At 41.6% G+C, this 15670-nt stretch overlaps 1 protein-coding gene across 1 annotated transcript in view; it reads right to left on the bottom strand.

The window, feature by feature from the left end:
• Positions 1 to 15670, bottom strand: part of LOC308130784 (metabotropic glutamate receptor 7-like) — an 82606-nt gene that overhangs the window by 43504 nt on the left and 23432 nt on the right. The window contains exon 2 of the mRNA XM_080497238.1: positions 2762 to 2978. Within this exon, the coding sequence (XP_080353364.1) occupies positions 2762 to 2873 (112 nt within the window). The 5' untranslated portion in view covers positions 2874 to 2978. The remainder of the gene's footprint in view (positions 1 to 2761; positions 2979 to 15670) is intronic.

Below are 15670 nucleotides of genomic sequence, written 5' to 3'. Positions count from 1 at the left end.
ACATTGTGGTTCAGAAAAAAACTGATTTTCTCAGTCACCGTGCATCAAAGTTGAAGTAGGTGATGCATTTTACAGATACTCTTTGAATTTCTGTTCACATCCTAAAAGGCATCAATAAATCAAACACTGTGACGATAAAAATAATAAATCTAAGGCAGGGTTACAATAAACCTGTACAATCACTGTGCAGAGGAAGTGTGTGCATGGCAGACTTGCCTGTATCCCTGGCAGTGTAATCACTTCATTACTAATATAAAATCAATAATGCATTTACAATTAGTGAAGTTTATGCAGGCTTGTTAGTCATTATTTGTGTCAGAAATAAAACTTGCCGTCTCTTTCCTGCACACAAGGTAACTGTAACTGTAATTTGTTATTCTTTCACTAAACTGCTGAAGAATAAGCACACAAGTCCTCCTGACAGCAACTTGGAAGATTTCCAACTGTTAGTAACATTAATATTGGCCTACATTTACGGTGATATATAAGGACATTAGCTATGTTGCGTCAACATTAAAATGTGAATTATTAGTGCATTTATTACAGGATAACTGCCAATACTTGGAGTTCCTTTTATACAACATTTCAAGTGAAAAAAAGCAACTTTTCTTCACAGAAGAATTTCACCGTGTATTTTCAAAACTATGTCCATTTATATGGACATTTCAGAAACCCTGAAAGCAAGGTCTTTTTCTGTAAGACCACAGGTTAGCACTGTTGGTTGTTGTTGTAATGAAACCACACACGTGAAAACAGAGGATGATACACTCTAAACGTTAACAATAGCGAGTAGAAAGACATTTGTATGAACAGAACACAAAGTTGGATTGGTGTTACAGGTGATTCTCAAGTTTTAAACTACCAGGAGGACATTGACTGTCATGTCTCTCTGGAGGCCGCCATTGTTGTTATTGTCCATCTACTCACGCATGTACAGGTACACAATGACATTATGGAGCACCTTCCTCAAAATTACTGATGTGATTGTTATTAGACTCACTGCTCATCTACTTTAATTCGACCGGGAAATGTACTCCAACTACCGTTAAAAGGCGCAATTGGTAAATATAATTACTAATTTTAGCACTGACGCTCAGTGTCACTGACACTGAATTTAATTATTGCTATAGCTGGCAGCTATTCACAGAGAAATGGGAGAGAAAGCAATGAAAACTTCAGGCTCCACCTGAATCTACATCAGCTTACACTGAATCACAAAGCTGGAAAAAATGAGTTGGAAGAAGCTCCGAGCTAATCTAGTTTCAATGAAACGGGGTCAAACCAGAGGTGATATCAGAGAGCCTTTTTTTTTAAAGACAGCAACTACTGAGGAACAAAGATGGAGCCAGTTTTCTGTTTTTCTGTTGCACAGGTAATTATTTGGTTTGTTTTGAAGAGGTCTTACATGTGATTGAGACACAGTTGGTTACTGTTGAAAGTAACTATTGTATTTGCCAGCACTGTTTCTCCAACAGTAGTCAAGCAGATCATGTACGTATGTGTGTTTTACAGGAACATCTAATTTCTTTCTTTCTTATTTATTTTTTTTGCCGTGATGTTTTTAAAACTAATACCTAGCTTGTGTTTTACTCACCCGAGCTTTAAACCCTCCTTGCAAACAATGTTTGTCTCATGATACAGCATGCTGGAATAATGAATCCTCATTGCAGACAAACTGCAGTGAAAAATCTATACTGAATTTCTGTAGCACAGCATAGCACACCACATGATTTCATAAAACTGGTGACCCATTGTACAGTATACCAACCGAACATCTCTTGGCGACAGCAGCGACTGCTGATTCACACGTACCACTACATGCCAGCAACCGCATCAGCGTGGAAGAAAACAGGTGAGTCAGGCGTGTGCACAATATTCAGCCAGGAACAAAACCACAACACATTGTTTGAGAGCAAATGTTTTTTTTTTTTTTTTTTTTACAGCGCTCGTCGAGACTCTTACCTTTACCTTCCTTAACTAAATTATGAGAGTAGCAGTTAAATTAAAAAAAAAAAAAAAACAACAACAAAAAAAACATCATCACTCTTTCAAATAATCACAATTAATGTGGCATTATAAGAGCTCACAAGCAAGGCTGATTTGAACAGATTGCCTAAAGAGCTCCCACTGGTTCGACTCTCTCTGTTTAATCCTATTGTTTATGTGAATCATGTTCACCAAATAAGCAGGTTTCTTCATTTCGGAAAAAAGTAAAGTATTTAAACAGTGGTGCTGCAGCCTTGCAGGCAGACCAGGGTAGCCTGACCCGACTGGCTATCATTATTATCCTCACGGTGATGCACTCTCGCTCCCTGTGACAACACATGAGGCTGACTGAAACAGAAAAGCCGGAATGTAAAACAAACCTCCTCCAAATGAGCAGTTTTGGACAGTGAGAACACATTAGACATCCATTTTCAAACAGCCCCACATCTGGCCATGCATTTAAAAACCACTAAATGGCTACGTCTAAAAAAAAAAAAAGAGCAACATGGGTACAGGATATGCTCATTACTGTAACATGGTATCCCCTCTACAAGCTGATTCTCTGTCTAGATTTCCAGGAACACTCCACAACTCACTGGGGAGCTACAGCACAAGATGCCAAACAGATCAATAATTCATCCGCCCCAAACAGATTTCACCATGAATTGAAAATGCAACACTAATCTTCTCTTGGGTGTGTTTGTGTGTGTGTCGAAGTGCAAGTGTATTTTTAAGGCATATAAAAGGTAATTATAATTCAATTTGGTGTCCACACCTGCTTCTTTAGAGAGTTGTGTGAAGGCCTCCACCCCCTTCTCTCCATAGCTGCCCTCAGAGGCGATGGTGGAGACGTAGGTCCAGTCCAGGGCTTGGATAATGTCCACCATGGCCTGGGCCTGGAACGAGTCTGGAGGAACCACACGAGAGAAGAAGTCGTAGCGCCGGTCGTCGCTCAGCTCCGGTGCCGTTGATGCGTAGCTAATCTGCGGGATCTTGAGAGAGAAGAAAAGAAACGTTTACTCATGTGTTGTTGCTATTTCCCGAGCTGCAACACAAGCTCTGAAAAAGCATGTTTTTGAATGGCTGTGTCCAAAATTGCTCCCTATTTACTGTACTGTGCACTACATTCACTGTCTGCCATTTTACTTGAGTGTTCTCAATTTAGTATTCTGAGTGTGAAATTTATGCTCCGTACACTCTCAGTTCAGTGCTTTGAAAAATTCCCACCGAGGAATGAAACAGGTTTTTTTTTTTTTTTTTTTTCCTTTTTCCTGCCAATTCCATTGAGCGGTGTGGCGTACACGTTAGACACAGCATTTACCACGATCAGCTATATTTTGGGGCTGAAGAAATTCAAACACATTTGAAGATTGATACCACACTCTCAGGTCTGAATGCTGAACACAAAGCAGCTTCCAGTTGGTTAGCACAGCTTACCAGGAAAAGCTTGATAACAGCTGGGCTCCGTCTAACACAATCTGCCTAGCAGCAACCTCTCAGGTTATTTAACACATTATCGGTTGTAAGCGCACTTTCCAAAATGTCAAACTACTCCTTAAAGCCATCAAATTAACCAGGAATTGAGGCAGTAGAGGAGGAAATGTTTGTAATATACAAACATTATTATGTTTTTTTCTTTTTTTTGTTTTTCTGCTGCTCACTGCCTCACAGGTAGATTACTGGCTGCTGTTGACAAAATGAGCACAACATTTTTTCACATATTTCTTATTACCTTGTCACTTGGTCAACTCAGAATATTTTAAGGCATCCAATATTGCACACATTTTGTCTTGTCACATTAACTCTTTAGTAGTCAGGGCATACAATCACGTTGCATCACTTTTTTGCAGCCAGAGATCGTTTTAAGTGTTCGGGTAGACTTACCACCTGATGAGAACCTAATCTCTTTCCATCGCCCTGCAGCAAACATCTGAGTGAAGGAGCCCAGCATTGCACTTGTATTATGTTTAGATACAACTTAATGAGATCCAGTTCAGCTGCTATGACTTAAATGTTACAATGATGGGTTTTCTTGTCAATATCCTCAAGGTTCCAATTCATATGTTCATTTTTCAGGTTGTTGTTTGCTGGAACTTCAAGCTACAATATTCTATTTTGAAAAAAAATTAAATAAAATAATGTGCAACCCATGAAAGAAATAAGGATGTCAGAAAAAAAATACCATTGTTTCTATAAAATAAAATAGGCTGGAAACTGACCTACATCTTTACATCAGTTGGTTTCAACCTGGGGTCTGGGACCCTCTTGGGGAATGAGGGCCCGAGGCTTGAATTAGATTTGCAAATGTAAAACAAAACACAATAAGACACTGATGAAATCCAAAGCAGACCTGGAAACCGCCCAACTGCTTTTTATTTTTATTTTCAAGGTTCTCGGTCTACTAAGTCGGTTAGACTGAGTATATCCGCCCGAGTTTTGCCTCACAGTAATATTATAGCAAATCATAGATTCTCGTTTTGTTAATATTTGAGTAAAATGCATTGTTTTGATGCACTTGTGCACTGACTGAGGGTAAACGATCATTGGCAAAGTGAAGAGCAAAACACACTTTGTTAGCATGTACAGTATTGTACATTTTGGGAAACTCAGCATGAATAACCCCTAACTGAATGTTAAGCACAACGACTATATATTCTATGACTGTGATCAAATTGTAATACTTGGTTTTGACAAAATGTGAAGCAATGTGAGCAGATAATCCAAAATAGTCACTTGAATTACAAAAGGTTAAAAGCTGAGAAAAAGGTTCCCAGATCAGGTTCTAAAGGCTGAGAGCATCTGTCGGTTTCAGACGAGACTTTAATCTTTCCTTTTTTGATGAAGCTTGTAGAGAGGACCGTCTCAGGTGACCCTGACACGTCCCTGAGTTATGTTTCTGTGGGTTGCGGCTGCCGGGTGAATCTCCCATGATGCACCGGGCACCTCTCCTGCGTGCTCCTCACTTCCAACCTGCATGCATTTATGTGCCACCATTACAGGTCATTCACTTTGTCCCTTTTCTCCTGCAGTTTGTGCTTTTTCCCCTCCGTCCTCTCGCTCTCTCCATTCCTGCAGGTATCTGATCTGTGGTTACTGGGCTGGCCAACCTGCCCACTGTGGATTGTTTCTCTGTGCTGATCTTCCCTCTCATACCGATCGGGCAAAGCAGACAGCCGTCAAAGTACTGAAACCGATTCCGCTGAAGGTTTCTTCCTATTAAAGGAGTTTCTCTTCCCGCGGTAGCTCATGTGGGAATAGTGGAATTTTTGTTTCTCTGTTTTACTCTAAGATCTTGACCTTACTATGAAGCACCCCAGTGGGAGACAAAAGCTGAATTGCAAAATACTGAATTAATTAAATCTGTCAAGTGCTTTTAAAAAAAAAAATTTTCTCCATTCAAAAATAAGCAAGATTTGATTATTTTGTCAGAGCACAGTTTCCAAGGTCAGCAATGGAGTTATGTGTGGGAAGAGTTTGAAAAGACTTTGCATTTGTTTACCCCTACCTGCGTGCTCTGTTCCCGCTATAAAGGAAGCAGAGTAATCACACCTAATTATCACTATCAGTGTTACAATCATGCCGCAATTTCGTAAGCATGAAGGAAGATAAAAGAGTGTCTCATATGACTACAAAGAAAAAGACTCTATCAGTCATGCTCTTCTCAAAGATGCAAGATAGCCACTTTTCCTAACGGTTGGACGGCTGTTAATAGGCTGCAGGTGTTCCGTGATCTCTGAACCTTCTCAAGGTGTTCAGGGTTTCACTCACGCTTGCAGTATGGCTGTGAAGATGGAAAGCTGATTTGTCAGTCAGCTCACTGCTCTGGACCAGAGTGAATTATTAAAACTAAAATCTTGTATGAATTACCATGAAATATTTGACAGACATTTATGTTTCCCAGACAGTGAGTCCTACTGATCTGGTGATTGGTCTCACAGGATCGTGAGGTTGAGCCTGTGCTGTGGGACCTTTGACTGACAAGTCCGCACTATCTTCGGAAATGGTAAATGGAGCCACTTATGGAGCAAGTTTCATCGCTGGAGCAGTTCCAGCACAACTCATCAGACACACAACTACTCACTGAGTTATAGCAGCTCCCTTTATTGTCAAATATTGCTTCAAATATAATGAATTAACTGCATTTGTTCTCAGGATGACTTTGAGATAATTGAATAGTGTTGGAAAGCTGCTGTGCTGCAGGTTTTTTCTTATATCGTTTTAGTGCGACAGCAACTGGATTAATTATAATGTGTCAAAAATGTGAAGCAATTGAGTGATTCTGTCAATTTTACCCTGGTAAAATATACTTGCTGTTGATTGGACAGTGGTACTGAATACCAAATGCTGAAGCCCATGACAATGGTCTGCTTTCTGCCAGTTTCTGCTTTTTCTTTCTTTCTTTTTTTTTTCTCAATATCATAATCGGTCTTGGAGTTATGGTTATGAGCAGTGTGCATGCCAAAACCTATCAAGAGTGACAGGATAGAAATAAAAGGCTGAAAACACTTGAATGTGATGAATGAGTCATCAGAGCTCGGCAGAAAGCCTGATTCCTTGTCACAATCAGGTGTGTTTAAGCAGAAAAACATCTAAAAACTAGGGAACAGTGTCCCTCTAAGACCAGAATTGGAGACACCACTGATCGAGCCTCATCATCAGGGGATTAAGGTCTCCAGTAATGTTATTATAACCAAATCCTTCTCTGCTGCTGCAGTCTTAGACATGGCAGTCACCTTCCTCTTTGTTCAGACAGAAACTGAAATGACTTTAAGAAGAAATGTGGTGGCAAAAAAAAAAAAAGTCACTGGACAGAAATGGTCAAGAAGTTGGCTCGGATGGCACAAATTGATGGAAATACACATCTGTATCCCTGGCCTTTAAAAGGAAAGAAGATTGGGAGAGAGAGGGACAGATAATCTTGCACAGACAAAGAACTCTATCTTATGTCCAGCACAAAGCAGCGCAGGAGCAGGATGGGAGTCTTTGCCAGTAGCTCAATGATGCAGTTCTTTTCTTTTCTTTTTTTTTTAACCGCCCAGTATCTTCACTGTTTCAATAGCAAATGCACCTTTTCTCCTCTCTGAGCTGATGGGGTGATCTTAGATGTGGTCAGGGGGATTGTTGTTTTATTAGTAGTTCATTACCAGACTCATACTTGAAGTCCTTATATGTCATTCTGCTGCACCAAACACTGAAAATCTCAACTGACTTCAATGTAAGCGATGAGTCTCACAGATAAAATTGCCTGTAAATGTTTGACATAAACAGGTTTGACTATTGTTTGCATGTAATATAATGTTTATAAATATTACTTTCAAAATGGCTGTTGTTGTGATCTTGGCCTGCCCTCCTCTGGAAAAGAGAACTCCATCTAACTGAGATCGCTTTGTTAAATGAAGGCTTCGGCATAAAATTGCTATCTTTAGGCGGCAGAAAGTGGTTGCGATGTTGACCAACTAAAACAGGTCACCAGTGAAGTGTTTTCCATTAACGCTGCAGAGTAGCCTGTGTCTACATAACTTGTTTACAATCTGCTGGATACACACCAGGGCTCTATATAAAATTATCATTGTTGCTTTTGTTCAGTTGCTTTGAGCTCTTTGTTAGAGAATTCACTCTGAGGTTATTAAATATCTGCAGCAACAAATAACTGCCAAATTTATATTTGCAAATAGTACAGTTATTGCTGTTTCATGATTGTGCCCACAAGGCAAAACAGAGGTACCTTTATTGTTTTCTTAGAAATGATTGAAGACAAGAACACAGCATGGGTCAGGATCTAACAGCCGCTCAGATTGTTTAGTTTTCTTTTCTTCAGCGCGGTGAGGCGTCACACTGGCATCTTATCCACTACATGGTGGATGTCTTCAAAGTTACACTCCACATAAACTGTTGCTTTCTCTCCATGAACAGGTAGATGTGTTACCTGCGCAGTTTTGTTAAGATTTCTTCTCTTAAGAGGAAAGCATCTCATTTCACATGTGCACCTGGCTCTTAAAGGGAATATGTAATGGTGCTCTGGTAGTTTTTCCTAGCACTACACCAAAAAACACCCCACAATCTAAGATCATTTTGTATTAGGGCATAAAACCTTCATAAACTAATTGAAGGATATTTTTCTGACTTGCTTTGTTTTTGTGCATTGTTTGTTTTTTAACTTGGTCAAAATTAACATAATGTCAAGTTAAAATACGGTACTAAACTCCACCTCTTTGATCCATTCACTGTGCACTCAGATGAACCAGTGAATTTGGAATAGAGGAATTAATCTTAGTGGCTCCAATCCTATTTTTCTATAACACATGTAGTAACAAATGCATTCAGAAAAATGGTCAATTATCGAAAAAGAGATGGAGCACTTGATTGCTCACAACACTGTAAACATCCCATCAGCCGAGCTGCTATTTCCCCCGGTGGCACATCGGGGTTCAAAATGTCCACATCCCATTGGACAAGTGGATTCACAAGCAGGGACATACATCATTTTCTCTTGAACTCTGCACAGAACCCCATCACACAGTCTAATATACGGGCTGTATGAATGCCATCCATTTCTGTTAGAGTGATCAAAAGCAGTTGGACACTGGAGAAACACTGGAATGAGGACACTGTGGCTTGCTGATGGGATCGCTTCAACTCACAGAGTGTGAGTTATAGCTTTGACCCACAACTCAAAGGGGGTCAACTGCGCAAAGCTGACAAATAGAAGATTCACGGAGGGGGTCAGAATCAAGACAACTCAATATGCTTCAACTCACCAAAGAGAGGGAACATAACATCTACAACTAATCAACACACACCCAATTGGTGAAGCAATTAAGCTAATGTAGAGGTGAGGATGGTTGTTGAATGTGTAAGTCCCTCTACGCTTCCTAAATCCAATGTACACAGTCAGAGATGAAGTGAGGCGAAGTGATGAAGTTACATGGTAACAGTGAGCTAAATCCCAACAGACACCTTCTTCCAAAGAAAAACAAACTTTAGCATCTATTTCAGATGTTTGATGGGGGTCTATCTATCAACGCTGCTGTGGGTAATCCAGTGGAGTCAAAAGGTGTTGGAGGTTTGTTAAATCGCCACCTCCCTCCGCTCAGCTGGGACAAAAAGCTGCTCCAACATTCGTCTCTCTGGAGCTTATTTGCCGCAGGGAACCATTTAAGATGGCACTTTCTTTTTACTTTGTCCCTGGCTTGTATCCTGCTAATGTGATTCCTCCTCACATTATTCCTGCATGAATCCTCACCTTCCTGCAGTGCAAACATTCACATTTTCTGGCCGTGCTTTTTTTTAATCACCACACTGACCTCCAGGTAGCAACAGAGCTGAACCTTGATAAAGGGAAAAGCTGCAATGCGAGGATTAAACCAGCTAGAATTATGATATATGGAGATGCTGACTAACTGATTAGATTGCAACACCTTTGTGTTTTTCTCTCTCTCGCTTTGCTCGCTGCAAACTGTAAATTAGATTATAAGCACCAAAGTTTGGCTTTTCCAGTTTGGTCACAGTTACATGATTAATTCCCAGATCCATCAACGGAATAAGGTCTTGTTACAACAAATTGCGGCAGACTTTAATGTCTTTGAAGCAGTTCATAATGCAGAGATAATAGGGCGAGGAGAATAGATGTTTTATCAACATTATGATTCATTTTCTGCAAATAGCAACCTTGGAATGAATACAGAATATTTTATTCTCAGTCGTTCCATCTAAATTGCTTCTGTCTGTTTCCACTTCTTACAATTTACATGTTGCAATGTGACATTTCAAGCCAGTACATGCAAAACATGTCATTACCTGAAACAACATGGTCTCTGCTGCAGCAGCAACAAGGTGAAATGGTGACAGTGATGCTTGAGAGCGTCAATGATGTGGATAGTAAACACGGGCTGATCATGAGCAACTGAAGCCTCGACCAGAGAAAATGATTTACGATGCCCACTTTCAGCATCGCAATTACCCAAAGCTGATGTCTGGCACCTGTCATCTACAGTATAGATCAAAGTTAGGATTGCTGAGGGTAATCGCCTGGCTTGCTCTTGAATGTATCTGGACTGACAGGATCGATGGAGGGAAAACACAGAGGTCTGTTATAGGGGACACTGTTCTATTGATTTACCACCACAAAGTGCTGCGGCCGCCTTGAATAAAAATCCGTTGGTGAAGTCTGAGGAAGGCTGCGAAAAAAAGAAGACAGAGGTGATGGCTGGTTGGGTGGGGTGGAGGTGAGCATGCTGTAATCTGCTTACTGACGTTAAATGAGAATTTCAACCTAGGTGTTTAAGAGGAGAGGTGACTAAGAGAGGTTGTGCAAAGGTTAGACATGTTCACAGTTAGTGCGAATGCCAGCTGAAGTTAATTAGAGTTTCCTGGCCTTTCTGCTGGATTTCCACCTGCAGTAGCCCACAGGTGCAATGGGCAGCTCTGAGGAAGGTGAGTTACTGGTATGTTTGTGCTTTAAACCGGTCTGGTCTGCTCTGCTAATGTGAAGTTGATTATTCTGATGAGCTCGGAGGCTTTCTTGCAGATGCAGCGGGCTGTATGGCTCCTCTCTCTTCCCTTAGCTTTGCTTCAAATTAAAAGAAATGCTTTTTGATGAAAAATATGTAGCATATGGCACCGCACAACTCTCAGTCAGAGTAATGGGAACCATCTATTCCTGCCATCTCAGAAGAGTGAGCTCTGGCGATGTGAAAAGGCGTGCTGTCTCCATACAAATCCGAGGGAAATGACAGTCCATGGGTTCTCAAACAAAGTCTCCAAATAAAAACAAAGGCCGTCGCTCAAACAATGAGCTTTTCTTGACAAAACTCTGCACAGAAAAGAGTCAATCAGTGTCAAAAACTAAGGCACCACAAACTGGAGGGGTCCATACTGGATTTTCTATCCATTATTCCCAGAGAAACTCTCAAAAAAGCAAAGCCCCAGACGGACTGTTAGTGGCAGAGCTGAAATGTTTCCCATGAATGGCTCTAACTGGAGCGAGGGCAGCCAGGCAGGTCTTGTTGCAGGAATCCCTGTGCCTCTATTTGCAGCGTGATTAGCTTCTAAGTATATCTCGACATCAGTCAGCTCCGTTCGGCTGTTTGCAACAGTTCACCACCATGATGGCAGAAATGACAGCGGGCTCTGACAGACCCAGCTCCAACCCCATGCTGTTTGTGGCTGAAAGCCGACGTACAGATTGTCCACACGACACCAGCACCATGACACACGCACAGCAAGCACGATCACACGCACTAGCCAAGAAGCCGTTGTTGAGAGCAATTCAAAAACCAAACACCCGGGAGAATAAATTTTGCTCCCAAAAAAATCTCTTGTCACACGATTTATTTGCAGCTCCACTTGCTGGTGTTGTAAAGCAGCGGCGGTCGATATCCTATAAACAAAATACAGTACAATAAACTGGCCTATGAAGATATTGAGCTGTTATCAAGTTGTACATCTTTCCGGCTGAACTGAGCCACAGCAGCACTGTTGGAACAGAGATCAGACAGACTTTGGTTTTGTATTCAGACAGCAGTGCCATTTGTTAGCAGGGCAGAGGTAATGACTGTGTCCATACATGCAACCTCGGGCTGGGCTTTGGTAATCTCTCTTTACCAGAGCGTGGCACTGCCAACACAGCCGAGGAGGCAGCGAGGAGGGCAAGGGAGGGGGCGACAGCTTTCCCTCCCTCTTTCTGTCACTCTTCGCCCCCCCCCCTTCTCTTCCTGCCCATCTGTGTCTCTCATTCTCACTCAAAACTCCCTTTTTGTGAGAGCTGCGTTTCATCACTGTGCCCTCACACAACCTGTGACTTTCAGCCCCTCCTTCAGTCTGTGTGTTTCAGACCTGGACACGAGAGACAAGTGGGCCTCCCCCCACCCCCCCATGCCCCCCTCACCGTCATCTGTTTGAAAGCAGACACGCCCACACAGATGATCAGCAGACACTTCCTGCCCAGAGAGGTCCTCGGGCTGCCAGTTTCCTCCCAAGCCGAGACAATCTGCCCTCAGTCATTTTCTCAAATGCCGGCCAACTTTCCCCGTCTCTGTCCTCGCCGTCTCTCTCTTTTCTCCCTGCTTTGTTTCCTATTCTCCATTTTCGCTACTCGTTCCAAATAAAACAAAACAAACATACACGTGCAAGTGATTTGCGTTTGCAAATAGATTTGCCAAAATTATGTTTTTGCACTATTTATTGAAAATTCATCTGCAAACTGTTTGCTACTGATGGAAAATCATTTGTGTGGAGCATTTCCCTGACAGCTGGCCCTCAATTTTTTTTTTTTTTTTTTTTACAACAATATCAATTTGTGGCAACTAAGAGATGATAATGACTTTATAAGAGCAATTTGTTAACCTGGCATTAAACCTAAAAATACAACAGTGGCATATTGAAAGCTATTAGCCAGACATTTTAGAAGTTGCTCACTTGGTTTCTGCAGTTTGAAGTAAGATCTTCACTTGAAGACTAAAATGTATTTTTAACTGCAATACTACTGAACAAATGTTGTGTACTTGTGTATACCAATGAACTTTGGTACTGTTATAACACTGCTAGTCTGTACAAAAACCTAACATGTGACGGTAACATGAAGCTTATGTAGCAATAACAAAAAAACGTTCTTCTTTTATTATAATTATTTAAAAGACACAGAGCAAACAGTGCTGTTTGTCATTCTTTCTTTACTCAGTTAGTGATCATATGAACACATCTCATCCTCTGACGTGAAGATTTTAATCCCCAGTAAGTGCTAAGCGTTTATAAAGCTGTATAAACACCACCAACCACGCATTAAAGAAGGACTTAAATACAACCATAAGCTTTACATTTAATTAATTAAACCAAAACATGTTTCTTCAAAAACAGTTATTGTCCTATCCAAATTGATATTTGAACATGAGACTCAATCGAAAACACATTTTAGTATCAATCTCTGCATTACTGTATTGATTCTTGAAGTGCTTAGTTATATGGAAGTTCCAATACAAGACACTTGGCCTTCCCACAAGATAGTCAAATTATACTAAAATATCATCATGATACTTTCAATATTCAATGAATGCCTCCACCTTATGCCAGAAAAGGTCAGAAAAGTATGTCTGTCTCTGGGAAGGGAGGTGAATTACTGCAAAAATATACAAACACTGATGGTTTCATCTCTGCTCATTAAGTATTTGCTGATCGTGATTGTGAGGAGAGCATTGGTCAGCCTGGAGCGTGGCCACGGAGTTCAGAGTTACATGATGCACCTAAACGCATCATCCATGTATCTTGGCATGGAGCTCATTTACCTGTAAAAATTCATAAATTAGCATCATTGTTTAAACCGCTGAGTTCAAAGTGTGTGAATAAAGTAGCGGTCCAGACATTACGAAAAGTCCCGATAGGCGCCATACGGTAGAAAAATATCTCGGTACGCTGAAGGGTAAAAATTTTAAGTGCCGGTACTGCATACAGGCCCACTTAAACCACTGGTCATGACCGTAACAGAAGAGCTAATATCACATGAAACGCAATACTGCAATTATTCTGTGCGAAGCGCCACCAGATGTAAATACAACCTGAACGGGCACATGAATCACAACAATAACCAGACATTTCTATGAATGTACAAAAATCCTTCATGACAACCCAGGCAGGATGTAAAAAGTCATCCTCTAGTTCCAAGTTTGGCGGTCCAATGCCCAATCTCTTCCTGTCCATTTGCAGTTATGTCCTTGGTGTGTGAGCACCGTAAATATCAGCCGCTACCTTTGCTGTGTGAAGGTGGGAGACTGAGTGACTGTGACTGATCATGTAAAACTGTGACCACTGAGGCAGTGCAAATGCTCCTCTTGAAGTTCATTTTTACCATTTGTAACAATGGTCATCTGACAGCTCTCGGTCTGTTATTGATTCTCTCTGCTCGAGCTCTGGTCTGGACCAACACCTGAGTGGAGAGTTTGTTTCTTCAGCTGGTGAGTAGGTGTATGTTCACCAGCTCGCTGTCGGCTTCCTGTCTGGTGTTCAGTGCACACTGTGGGTTTTTGCAGATTTATTGTCACAAAAATGTGCTTGCTGAGGCTGCGCTCTGTGCTGATGAGAACAATGAAAGCAGAAGAGTGAATTTGTGGGCCAGAAAACCAAATTGAGCTGAAAGATATTAAAATGCTCTGTGGAGCTGAAGGGGAACTGGAGGCTCGGTTTTTATTTCTCTGTGGATTCATCACCATCAGCAGCACCTCTCACATACAGTCTGTCATTTGACCCAGTGTTAATATTAAAATATTGATTATCTAAGCCTTAAGATTCAGGGAAAATAAGAGCCATGGTTAAATATTGACAGTCACTTCTCACTGAAAGCCTCTGTTGACTTTTTTCATATTGACTCAAAGCTGTAATTTGTCACAGAAGTTTCAGCTTCCTAAAACCAAGACACCTGAACTGTAGATATTAGATGCAAAGTAAGGGAAAAGGCTAAACAAGATTTAAAAAAAATCTCAGGATATTGAATCAAACCTAACTGCTTATATATTATACCATGCAGCTGAAGGAGTTCAGATTTATAATCTTTTCTCTTGAATGCAGGACACAAGCAAACCTTGTCGCATTGCTAAGTCTTACTGAAACAGAACAACTTCTACACTGACCTTTATGGTGTTCATTTACATGCTCCGTACACCCAAGCATGTCCACCCCAATGTCCTTCCTCGCTCTGCTGTATACGTCACACTTCTGGCTTGAAAGAATACGTTGATTTATTACCGTTGAAGAAGAGCTGAGTGCAGCCCTGCTTCCGCCACATCAGAGTTGCCAAAGAAAATTAGAGGTTTGCTGTGTTTTGTAGGTTACTCCTTTCCACTGCCTCCTACTTTCTCTCTTCTCCACTCACCAAGGCCACCTGCACATCACTCCCCGACAACATCGCCCTGCCATTTTTTTCCCAGGCAGTTGTTCTAGATGTTAACGGTTGCAGCTGTTTTTCGTGGTACAGAAATCACAAACACCATCCGAGTTGCCCACACTGCTGAGCTAGCTTGGGTGTTACATGACAGAAAGTTGGGCTTTTATAATCCTTTATCTAGCACGACCTTCCAACGTCTCCTTCTTTCCGCCCACTTCTCTTTTCCCAGTCGATTCCCTCAGCCTCTGTCTCTCCCGCTCGCTCGTGCCCGTCCCTTGGGCAGCTTCCTCGCTCTGTGGCGGGCCCGAGCGCTGCATGGCCGCCCTGCCAGAGTGTATTTTAAGACAACCAGCATGTTTCTCCATGGGTACAGAGGCTAGGTATGACTCACAAATCAGATATTTGACCAGGAGAGCCACACAGTAGAGTAAAGCCGAGGCGTGGGAGGAAAGTGTGGATAGCTCACAAAGGGAACCCAACCGACCTCCATCTTCCCATCTGGTAAACAGACTGCTATTTCAACTCCACTGGTGTTTCAAAGAAATTATCATTTCCCAACACCAAATAAATCTGGAAACCTCATCAGAGCGGAGCGTGCATCAAGGACAGGCGGCACGTGTGCGTAGCGTGTGTGAAGGTTACAAACACACGTCACAAATGGAACCCACCATCTTTAAGATCTCGCCTTTCAAGCTGGCTTAACAGTGGAGCTTTTATTCTGTCACTCCTGAGAGTTATTTTGTGCAGGTACAGCATCTCTTCAAGTCAATTCTTGAAGCTTTTGACTTGGGCTTCACAAAGAGCAAAGCCCTG

This window comes from Blennius ocellaris (assembly GCF_963422515.1).
Source record: "Blennius ocellaris genome assembly, chromosome: 5".
Lineage (NCBI taxonomy): Eukaryota > Metazoa > Chordata > Actinopteri > Blenniiformes > Blenniidae > Blennius > Blennius ocellaris.
Note: the sequence above shows the minus strand (reverse complement) of the source record. Positions and strands in the feature narration are given on the sequence as shown.